The sequence below is a fragment of the Trachemys scripta genome, chromosome 7 (assembly GCF_013100865.1).
Source record: "Trachemys scripta elegans isolate TJP31775 chromosome 7, CAS_Tse_1.0, whole genome shotgun sequence".
NCBI lineage: Eukaryota > Metazoa > Chordata > Testudines > Emydidae > Trachemys > Trachemys scripta.
Window position 1 is genome coordinate 57,296,866 of NC_048304.1, and position 12,257 is coordinate 57,309,122.

At 49.7% G+C, this 12,257-nt stretch overlaps 1 protein-coding gene across 1 annotated transcript in view; it reads left to right on the forward strand.

Annotated features, from left to right (window-relative positions):
* The window catches only part of TLL2 (tolloid like 2), an 82,641-nt gene that overhangs the window by 63,175 nt on the left and 7,209 nt on the right, over positions 1–12,257 (forward strand). The window contains exons 15-16 of the mRNA XM_034777175.1: positions 301–426; positions 2,637–2,764. Of these exons, the coding sequence (XP_034633066.1) occupies positions 301–426; positions 2,637–2,764 (254 nt within the window). The remainder of the gene's footprint in view (positions 1–300; positions 427–2,636; positions 2,765–12,257) is intronic.

Sequence of the window (12,257 nt, forward strand, 5' to 3'; positions counted from 1 at the left end):
GGGGGCAGGGGTCAGGCTGTCTGGGGAGGCACAGTTTTCCCTACCCGGTCCTCCATACAGTTTTGCAACTCCGATGTGGCCCTCGGGCCAAAAAGTTTGCCCACCCCTGTGCTAGACCCATGTAGTTTGTTGAATTGTGAGGAAGGACAGTGAACTGGGGAAAGAACAAAGTGGCTGGACTTGATCCAGCGACTGAGATTTAGGGTAGTTCTCTACCCTAGCAGAGAGAGCTCCCAGCTGGCATCGGATTTGGTTCTCTCTCGACACGGAATTAAGAGTCATTCGTTTGCCCCTCCCCAGATAAAGACGAATGCTCCAAAGACAACGGCGGATGTCAGCACGAATGTGTCAACACGTTTGGGAGCTACGTCTGCCAGTGCAGGAATGGGTTCATGCTGCATGAAAATGGCCACGATTGCAAAGAAGGTGAGCACCGCTAACTGCAGCAAGAAAGCATCGATTTATTTCCAAACCCGCTGTTTAATTTTCCCTAAACAATGTAAATAATGCAGCAAGCAAAGGATAATTCGTGGGTAAGGACAGGTGAACAAAAGCCTCTTTACAGAGCATAATGCAGATGCACCAATGACAACCTCTCAGCCTAAGGCCTGGTCCCCACTAAGCCCCCACTTCGGACTAAGGTACGCAAATTCAGCTACGTTAATAACGTAGCTGAATTTGAACTACCTTAGTCCGAACTTACCGCGGGTCCAGACGCAGCAGGCAGGCTCCCCCGTCGATGCCGCCTACTCCTCTCGCTGAGCTGGAGTACCGGCGTGGACGGCGAGCACTTTCGGGATCGATTTATCGCGTCTTAACCAGACGCGATAAATCGATCCCAGAACATCGATTGCCTGCTGCCGGACCCTCCGGTAAGTGAAGACGTACCCTTAGTTGTTAAAGGAGCCCCAGGGAGGTAGGGGCGCAACTCCAATTGAATTTCAGGACTGATTTAGGTTGCTCTACACAGAGCTTCCCAGCCCCGGTCGAGGGAGTTGAGGTGGCCGGGCACACACCAGCGCTGTAAAAATGGCTGTGTAGAAACACTTCTAAGTTGCAGTTTGGGCTAAGGAGCACCCCCCTTCCAAGGCTTCAGAGTCTGAGCTGCAGGGTCTACACAGCTGTTTTTAGTGTGGTAGCGTGAGCCCAGGTCCGTTGAGCCAGGCCGAGTAGCTTGCTGCCATGGGCTCTGTAGACAGACCCCTGAGTCTCCTTTGAAACTCTGAGCCTTCTGGTGAAAGTGATCGGACTCCAGAAAACCTCTGCAAATATAGAGGAGAGTGGCTCCAAAACTAGAACACGAGGGAGAAGGAGATAAGGAATGACGGAGTGAAGAAACTGAGTTCCATTGAAGCCTATGGATGTGTGTGTATTGGTGCTGGTAGTTAATTAGGCCCAAGGAGAGTAGCTATTTCCTGTGTCCATATGACACTCACTCTTCTTCCAGAAGTTGGCTGGAGAGGGGTAATTTTTGCATTTAATGCTATTGTGGAGTTTTGCTTCAGCCAGTCTTCGTAAGTAGGTGGCACCTCAGACTTGCATCTCCTCAGCAATCTCCCCAATCCATAGTGTTGTCTGGCAAGAGCAACTGATCCAGTGTCCCCACTGTGCCCAGGCAAAAGGGTCAGCGGTGAATGCCAGTGGTTCTTAGTGGAGTCAGAGTGCTGAACAGGCTTGGTCCAATAACTCTCACAGCAGGAATAAACCATCTTTAAAGAGCAAATCTTGGGCTGGTAAAAGACTGAGCTGCGGAGACTGGAGTCTTCTGTTTAGCCACATAAAGGTAAAGCACAGACAGGGCAGTACAAGCTGCCTGCAATTAGAGCACATCGCTGCTTGGTGTGTCTGCTGAGATTGGCAACAGAGCGTGGCTGTGGGTTTTGTGAACAGAGGGCAACATCAGTGGATGGAGACCACTCGCTCTGTTCACGCAGGCCCCTGAGCATCCATCAGATGGAAATGAAAATCCATTGGTGCCTGTGGAAACCCAGCTCCAGCAAATACAAGGCAAACAGCAGACAAAGCCCAAGGGACTGGAAATGTACTTGGCCAAACTCTCCAAACGCTTGTGAGCGGCACGAACACTTGTGGTCTGAGCCCTCCAAATCACAGTGCTCACCCAATGCCGCCTTGTGTTCCAGCACTACTAGGGCAAGCAGGCGCCTGAGGGAGTGTGGCCGAGGTGGGGAGAGAGGGAGATGAGAATTCTGCCCAGGGTGGGAGCAGAAGGCACAGAGGTTCTGTGGGGAAGCTCAGCATGAGAGACAAGAAAGTGCACTTGCCTACGCTCCCCGCTCACGGTATAGGAGATAGAACTGTAACCCCTGCCCAGGCAGGGTGGGGCTCTGTCCTTCTCTGAGCTACAGAGACACATGAGCCTGCTGCAGCTGTGGCTAAGATGGGTGTTGTAGCTGTGGCAGTAGAGACTCATGCTTTAAGATCCACAGGTCCCAGGTTGCCCCGTCCTAGCAGCTAACAGCCCTCCCAGGGGCACAGTGTACACAGCAATTATAAAAGAGTCTCTCTTCCATGATTAAATCCTTCTCCTGTTTTGCCACATCTTGGCCTGGGAGCTGCCTCTAGCGCACCTCAGCTACAGAGACTTGACTAGGTGACTGGGTTTTCTCTCTCCCAAGCTGGCTGTGAGCACAAAGTGAGCAGTGCAGAAGGAACAATGGCGAGTCCAAACTGGCCTGATAAGTACCCCAGCCGGAAGGAATGCACCTGGAACATTTCCGCGACTCCCGGCCACCGGGTGAAAATCGTGAGTAACCCTGGGAGGAGAGGGGCTGGGGGATTAACTCTGCTTTTCTTTTTATGGACACTGTCCATCTGCTGTGTGCTGGGGGTGAGTGAACGCTGCGCTTTACCCGGGACCTTGGTGAGCTGGAGGGTGGAGTGGCTCAGATGGAGCTGGTCAGACTGTGTGTCCCCCTCTGTGCTCGTAAGGGGCAGGAGGTGGAAGAGACAGTGACCTTGCGGGTGCTCATGCTGCTAAAGAGGTGTTGGGAGAGGAGGTCAGGGGTGCACCCCCTTGAGTACAGGTATAGCAAGTGCACACTGTCCTGTCCTCATCCTCCCATTGCAAGTAGGATCCATCTGCCCAGGTACTTACGGCTACGTCTGCGCTGGGGGAAAAAACCCAAACCTGCTGGAGCTCTGAGACCCACCCTAAGCCCGGGCTTCAGAGCTCAGGCTCTGGCCTGTGCAGGAATCTCTGCACTGCCCTTTTTAGCCTGTGGCATGAGCCCAAGTTAGTTGAACTGGGGCTTTGACACAGAGTTCATTTTTGCAGTGTAAACAGACCCTTAGCATCCCTCCTCACTGTACTATCTGAGCACCTCCCATCGTGAATGGGACTTTATTCTTGTATCATCCCTGTGTGTGAAATGGCACCCCATTTTACAGATGAGGTTCCGAGGTACAGGGTAGATTAAAGGATTTGCCCAAATCTAAACAGAAGTTAGTGGTAGAACTGGGATTTGAACTCAAATCTCCCAAATGCTAGGTCAGTGACTTAACCACGGGACCAACTTTCCTCTCACAAAGGATTCTTCAAATAATGGAGCTGTCTTTCTCGTTGTTAGCAAAGCCCACCCCACCTTTGGCAGCAATATGTACCCTACTTAACCTTTCCACACGTCACTGGTACAATGGGTGAGAGTGCTTTAAAGTTAATAGTATAACAAACCCAGGGCATTCATGGTAGATGTGACAGGAAACTGCAGCTAAAGAGACCGTAGCTGATTGCTTGAAGGTAGATAGATGCTTTTATTTGCCTCATCAGTCAGGATTTCCAGTTCGCCATTTATCTCAAGCCACACAGTGGTACGATGAGAGTCAGCATTTGCAAGCAGTTGCTAGTGTACACCGGGCTTCTGAGGAGAGGCAGTTATTTCCTGTTCCCCATGTAGGGCTGATCTTGGTTGCTAATGGCACCACCACACATTGTAAATGGGAACCCCTGAGTATGGCTGTTTGTGTAGGCGATGAGCTATCCCTGACCTGGAGTAACTTAAAATAAATAAATAAAACCTCTCAGCAGCTTTCAGAGCCCTGGGGGCAGAGCTTTCAGCCCATGAGAACAGGGAGGCACTGTGGCTCATGCTACCCAGAGAGGGGATCCCTCTGTGATACAAAGGAGGTCAGATTGGATGATCTAGACTCTGGTCCCTTCTGGCCTTGAACTCGGATTCTCTTTTGGAGGCTCCTGAGACAGGGATGGAGAGTATAATTTTCAGACATGCCTTGGGAGCCTCAGTCTCATTGAAAGTCAATGGGGGGCACTCTCCTGAGTGGCTAAGTCACTTCTGAAAATGGGACTTAGTAGCGTTTGAAAATCCAACATGGCGATAGCTATCCGTCTCTCTCCTCCTGCTGGGATTCTTTGGAAGAGATCGGCCTAGTTTACAAGAGGTTCCATGTGTGGCAGGGGATATCGAATACCGGGGGCACCGATTCTTGATTGACATTTTGGTGCATAACACAGGCACTGACGCAGCCTGCAGAGCACACAGGTCTAGGCTTAATGTCCTGTAGACACTGGAATGGCTCCAGAGGTGATGAGAGCACATCAGAGGATGGAGGATCTTGTCACAGCCCTGAATATCAAGTGACTTGGGTTCTATTCTTGAGTCTGCAGGAGATGGTCTGCAGGGGTTTAGTGCACAGGGAGGGAACCCAGCTGTTCCCTTTTTTGGCGTGGAGATAATATTGACTTCCCTCGGGGGAGAGATGTGGGGCTGATTAATTGTGACACTCATTAATTCATAGAGCTTAAGGGCAGAGGGGACCATTAGATCATCTTGTGTGACTGTGGGGATCTGCAGGTCCTGATCCCTAGGCCCGTGGGCTGCTACCACCTGACAGCTCTGCTAGCAACTGGAGAATTGAGAGCCATAAGGCCTTACGCTCTACTGAAGGTACCGCCCACAGGCACCTGATTGGAAGAGCCCCAGAACCCCTGATTGGGCCGAATACACTATTTAAGCCAGAAGGAGACACAGGAAGTTGTCTGTGCAATAAGGTGGATCCTGGCTTGCAGCTGCTACAGACCCTGCTGTCTGCCACCTGGCTCCAAGCCTAGTCCCCGATTCCTGACTTTGGCCCTGCCCTATCCCCGGCTCCTGAACCTTCTTGCCCCGGCTCCAACTGTTGGCTCCGACTCCTGGGATTCTGTCTAAGTGCTGGCCTTTGGCTCTGGCTCCTGTTTCCTGTTTGACCTTGGCTTGACTCCTGACTCTGACCCCAGTTCTGCCCCCTGCCTTGACTCCCTACTCCGACTCCTGCCCTGACCACAAGGTCTGAGCACCCACTGACCTCCTGTATGTCACAGGCTGGTAATGAACCCAATAACTTGTGTCTGGATAAAGCATCTCTTCCAGAGAGTCATCCAGTCTTGATTTGAAGACCAAGAGAATCCACCTTGATAGTCTGTTCCAATGGTTAATCACCTTCACTTTAAAAAATAATAATAATTGGGCCTTAATTTTAAGTTGAATTTGTCTGGCTTTAGCTTCCAGCCATTGGTTATTGTTCTGCCTTCCTCTGCTAGATTAATGGGCCCTTTAGTACCGGCAGGGCCGGCTCCAGGGTTTTTGCCGTCCCAAGTGGCCATCCCCCCCCCTCACAAAACAAAAAACAAACAAACAAAAAAGCCGTGATCACGATCTGCAGCACTTCGGCAGGAGGTCCTTCGCTCCGAGCTGGAGTGAGGGACCCACTGCCGAAGAGCCGGACGTGCCGCCCCTCTCTGGTGTGGCTGCCCCAAGCACCTGCTTGGTAAGTTGGTGCCTGGAGCCGGCTCTGAGTACCGGGCATTTTCTCCTTGAGAAGGTACCTTAGAAACACCATAATCGAGCCTCCTCTCAATCTTCTTTTGGAACAGATTGAGCTCTTTAAGCCTGTCACCATGAAGCATTTTTCTCCAGCCTTCAAATTGGTTTTATGACTCTTTTCTGCATCCTCTCCAATTTTTCAACATCCTTCTTATAATGTGGATACCAGAACTGTATGCAGTATTCTGGTATTGGTCTCCCTAGTGCCATAGACGGAGGTAAAATCACCTCCCTTCTCTTGCTCACTATTCTCCTGTTGATACATCCAAGGATCGCATCGCCACAGCATTGCACGGAGAGCACGTGAGTTGCTTGTTCACTGTAACCTCTAAATCCTTTTCAAAGTCACTGTGTTCCTTGTTCCCAGATGGGTAACTTTGCATTTGCTTGTATAAAAACACAGTATATTTGTAACAGCCCAGTTTACCAAACGATCCAGATTGCCCTCTCCTCATTGTTTACCCCTCCCCCATCTGTGTCATCTCCAACCTCTATCAGCAGGGATTTGAGGTTTACTTCCAGATTATTGATAAAAATGGTGACTAGTAATATTGGCAAGGATCCCTGCAGCACCCCATTAGCAACATCTCCGTTATTTGAGGATTCCCCACTCACCACTGCTTTTAGAGATCTGTCAGTTAGCCTGCTGCTAATCCATTAAATCCTTAATCCCATTCGGAATAGTGGCAAAATGTATTGTGATCCTCAGATGGAAGATGCTGCAAAATATGACAGTGAGGAAAGACATTTCCCACATGTGAACACTCTGAATCAATCCAAAGCTCTAGTATAGTGTTGGGGTGTTTTGGTAGTTTTCTATATGGCCATAGCTGACCTGAATGAGAGGCGGAGCCGGGAGCACCTCGCAACTTTTTTTCAGCCTTCCCCTGACTGTACCCTAGCGCATAAGCTTTAATTACAGGATCACATGCTATTTTTCCTGCAGGATCCCTGTCTCATTCAGTGCACAGCCTGGACCAGCTCTGGGGATGAATCAAGGTTTTGCAGTGAAGGAGGCTGTTGTCTGTAGGCCCTGCAGAAGTCGGAAGGTGTGCAGTGAATGAGGCAGGGAAGAGAAGAGGAAGGTGAATGTCACCCTGGATTCTCTCCTGCCTTGGAGTCCTTGTGTGATGCTGGACAACTCACTTAACCTACCGTTTTCACAGATGGCCCCTAATGGTGTGTTCCTCTTTTTCTGATGTTCAGTCTGAGACACCTGGGGCTTGATGTGTGAAACTGCTGGGGGCTCCCATCTGCAGCTGATGTCAGGAGCTGTGCTTTGAACATAAAGTCACTATAGAATGCTACTTACTCTGGAAAATAAGGCTGTAGATATCTCAGATTGGGCATGCAAAATTCATGGAAACATCCAACAGTTTTGGCCTTGATCCCCAGCTGTAAAATTGGGATAATGCTACCAGCTAATTCCAAAGGCTTTTGTTGCAAAGACACATTCAGCAGTGTTTGTGAAGCACTCAGATACTAGGGGGTGAGCACCATAGAAACACCAAGGAAGAAATTCATACTTTTATATTCAGTGCAGGATTTGGATGGCGTGCAAAAGCCCTGGGGCCACACACTGAATGAGGGGGCTAAAAAGAAATATTGAATAAGTACCTATGCATTGAATAATGCAGGAGCCCTCTGCGGGAAAAATAGTATGTGATCTTGTATTTAAAGACTGTATCATAATGCATATGCACAAGGGGGCACAGTTAAGATTGACCAGGCAATCCTAACTCAGGTATTTCCTAAATTTTTCAGTGCTTGACTTTGCAACCTTTATGTTCTGTTAATGTATTTGTGGAGGAGGTAATAGAATATATAACATGGTCCTCAAAAACCACCAGATTATTCACAGCCCCACATCCACATTCACCCATGCAATCAGGCATTAATTCTGTTTATGCTCTTTCCAGAAAAGCAAGTAACTCTGCTCTTGGGGTATGTCTACACTACGGGATTAATTCGAATGTACAGAATTCGATTTTTTGCAACGGATTGTGTAAAGTCGAGTGTATGCGGCCACACTAAGCACAGTAATTCGGCGGTGTGCGTCCATGTACCGAGGCTAGCGTCGACTTTCGGAGCATTGCACTGTGGGTAGCTATCCCATAACTATCCCATAGTTCCCGCAGTCTCCTCCGCCTATTGGAAATCTGGGTTGAGATCCCAATGCCTGATGGGGCCAAAAACATTGTCACGGGTGGTTCCGGGTACATCCTCCCCCTCCCTCCGGGAAAGCAATGGCAGACAACCATTTCGCACCTTTTTTCCTGGGTGAACAGTGCAGACGCCATACCACGGCAAGCATGGAGCCCGCTCAGCTCAAGACAGCAGTCATGAACATTGTAAACACCTCGCGCGTTCTCGTGCAGTTTATGCTGAACCAGAACCTGCAATACCAGGCAAGGAGGAGCAGGCTATGGCAGCGCAGCGACAAGAGTGATGAGGACATGGACATGGAATTCTCTCAAACCGCGGGCCCCGGCGCTTTGGAGATCATGCTGTTAATGGGGCAAGTTATAGCCATGGAACGCCGATTCTGGGCCCAGGAAACAAGCACAGACTGGTGGGACCGTATAGTGTTGCAGGTGTGGGACAATTCCCAGTGGCTGCGAAACTTTCGCATGCGTAAGGACACTTTCATGGAACTTTGTGACTTGTTTTCCCCTGCCCTAAAGCGCCAGAATACCAAGATGAGAGCAGCCCTCACAGTTGAGAAGTGACTGGCGATAGCCCTGTGGAAGCTTGCAACACCAGACAGCTACCGGTCAGTCGGGAATCAATTTGGAGTGGGCAAATCTACTGTGGGGGCTGCTGTGATGCAAGTAGCCAAAGCAATCGCTGAGGTGCTGCTACGAAAGGTAGTGACTCTGGAAAATGTGCAGGTCATAGTGGATGGCTTTGCTGCAAAGGGATTCCCTAACTGTGGTGGGGCGATAGATGGAACCCATATCCCTATCTTGGCACCAGAGCACCAGGGCAGCCAATACATAAACCGCAAGGGGTACTTTTCAATGGTGCTGCAAGCACTGGTGGATCACAAGGGATGTTTCACCAACATCAACGTGGGATGGCCGGGAAGGGTCCATGACGCTTGCGTCTTCAGGAACACTACTCTGTTTAAATGGCTGCAGCAAGGGATTTACTTCCCAGACCAGAAAATAACCGTTGGGGATGTTGAAATGCCTATAGTTATCCTTGGGTACCCAGCCTACCCCTTAATGCCATGGCTTATGAAGCCATACACAGGCAGCCTGGACAGTAGTCAGGAGCTGTTCAACTACAGGCTGAGCAAGTGCAGAATGGTGGTAGAATGTGCATTTGGACGTTTAAAAGTTCGCTGGTGCATGTTACTGACTCGGTCAGACCTCAGCCAAACCAATATCCCCATTGTTATTGCTGCTTGCTGTGTGCTCCACAATCTCTGTGAGAGTAAGGGGGAGACCTTTATGGCGGGGTGGGAGGCTGAGGCAAATTGCCTGGCCACTGATTATGCACAGCCAGACACCAGGGCGATTAGAAGAGCACACTAGGAAGCGCTGAGTATCAGAGAAGCTTTGAAACCAGTTTCATGACTGTCCAGGCTACGGTGCGAAAGTTCTGTTTGTTGAAAACCCGCCCCCTTGATTGACTCATTCCCTGTAAGCAAACCACCCTCCCCCCCTCGAGCACAGCTTGCTTTCAAAGGAAATAAAGTTACTATCATTTAAAAACCATGTGTTCTTTATTAATTGATTATAAAAAGAGGGAGAGAACTGACAAGGTAGCCCGGGTGGGGTTTGTGAGGAGGATAGGAGGGAAGGAAAAAGCCACTTCAAAAGTTCAATATAATGACAGCCTTTTGCTTGGGCTGTCCACTGGGGTGGAGTGGGAAGGTGCACGGAGCCCCCCCCCCTCCCCCCCGCGTTCTTACACATCTGGGTGAGGAGGCTGTGGAACATGGTGAGGGGGGAGGGAGGTTATACAGCGGCTGCAGTGGCACTCTGTGATCCTACTGCTGTTCCTGAAGCTCCACCAGATGCCGGAGCATGTCCGTTTGATCACGCAGCAGCCTCAGTGTTGCAGCCTGCCATCTCTCATCTCAGGCGTCCGTCCTCTCATCTCGAGCGTCCCTCATGGCCTCACGTTCATTGGCATCTTTCCTGTACTTTGATACCGTGTCCTTCCACTCATTCAGATGAGCTCTTTCATTGTGGGTGGATTCCATGATTTCAGAGAACATTTAGTCTCTCGTCTTTTTTTTCGCCGCCTTATCTGAGATAGCCTACGGGATGGAGGAGGGAGGCTTGAAAAATTTGCAGCTGCGGGAGGGAGGGAAAAAAGGTACAGAAGTATTTAAAAAGATGCATTTTACAGAACAATGCTTATACTCTTTCACGGTGAACAACACTATTCACATTACACAGCACATGTGATTTCGGTACAAGGTCACATTTTGCATCTTAATATTGAGTGCCTGCGGCTTTGGTGTTAGAGATAACATACGCAGGTCCGGGCAACAGAATTCGGCTGGCATGTGGCCATGGTAAGCCATTGTCTTTCGGCTCCATTCCCACATACCAAGCAAAGCCCGTTGAGTGCTGCGGTTTTCCTGTTAACGTGCGGCAGCAGAAACCAAACTAACCCCCCCCATCCAATTCTCTGGGATGATCGCTTTATCCCTCCCCCCACCGTGTGGCTGGTATCAGGGAAGATCCCTGCAGAAACCAAACAAACCCCCACCCCTTCCAAGTCTCTGGGATGATCGCTTTATCCCTCCCCCTACCGTATGGCTGGTATCAGGGAAGATCCCTGCTAGCCAAATGCGAAAAGCTCAGAGCCAATTTCCGCCCTCCCCTCCCCCCTGCTTGGCTAACTGTAGGGAAGGATTTCTTTTCAGCCACCGGCAAACAGCCCACCTATGAATGTCCCCTTAATTAAATTCCCATATTTCAATCAGGTTACCATGAGCGATATCACTCCCCTGAGGATAACATAGCGAGATAAAGAACAGATGTTGCTTGAATACCAGCAAACACTGGGAACATACGCTGCCAGGCTTTGTCATGCAATGATACCAGATTACTTGCTATTAGCATGGTGTGGTCAAGTGTCCTACCATGGAGGATGGAATAAGGCTGCACTGCCCAGAAATCTTCTGGAAAAGCTTTTGGAGTACCTCCAGGAGAGCTTCATGGAGATGTCCCTGGAGGATTTCTGCTCCATCCCCAGACATGTTAACAGATTTTTCCAGTAGCTGTACTGGCTGCGAATGCATCCCAAGTCTTCAGGGCAAATTAATCATTAAAAAACGCTTGATTTTAAACCATGTTTTATATTTACAAAGGTACACTCACCAGAGGTCCCTTCCATGGCCTCATTGTCTGGGGGTTGGGAGGGTACTTCAGTCAGGCTGGGAAAAAGATCCTGGCTGTTGGGGGAGAACGGAGTGCTGTGTGCTCTCCGCAAGCTCATCGTCATCCTTCTCCTCATCTTCCCTGTCCGCAGAATCCTCAGGCCTGGCTGAGATTACCCCCTCCTCGGAATCCACGGTCAGAGGTGGGGTAGTGGTGGCAGCCCCCCCTAGAATTGCATGCAGCTCAGTGTAGAAGCGGCATGTCTGCGGCTCTGACCCAGAGCGACCGTTTGCCTCCTTTGTTTTTTGATAGGCTTGTCTGAGCTCCTTAACTTTCACGCGGCACTGATATGAGTCCCTATTGTGGCCTCTCTCCATCATGCCCTTGGAGATTTTTTTTCAAATGTTTTGGCATTTCGTCTTTTGGAACATAGTTTTGCTAGCACTGAATCCTCTCCCCATATAGTGATCATATGCAGTACCTCCCGTACGGTCCATGCTGGTGCTCTTTTTTGATGCATGGTTACCTGTGCTGATGAGCTCTCTGTGATCACCTGTGCTCTCTACGCTGGGCAAACAGGAAATGAAATTCAAAAGTTCGTGGGGCTTTTCCTGTCTACCTGGCCAGTGCATCTGAGTTCAGATTGCTGTCCAGAGCGGTCACAATGGTGCACTGTGGGAAAGCTCCCGGAGGCCAATACCATCGAACTGCGGCCACACTAACCCTAATTCGAAATGGCAATATCGATTTTGGCGCTACTCCCCTAGTCGGGGAGGAGTACAGAATCGATTTTAAAAGCCCTTTATTTCGAAATAAATGGCTTCGTTGTGTGGACAGGTGCAGGGTTAATTTGATTTAACGCTGCTAAATTCTAATTAAACTCGTAGCGTAGACCAGGCCTTGTATATGTCTGACTGGGTGCTACAAGGGGAGAGAAACACCATACAGTCTTGGCATCATTTCTCCTGGTATATCCTGCTTTGCCCTACATCCTGTGTTAAATACTGTCAGAGTAGTGTCAGTTTCTTTCACGTCTTATGGAGAGATCTAATTCTCGCTGTTGATGCTTGCGTTGTAG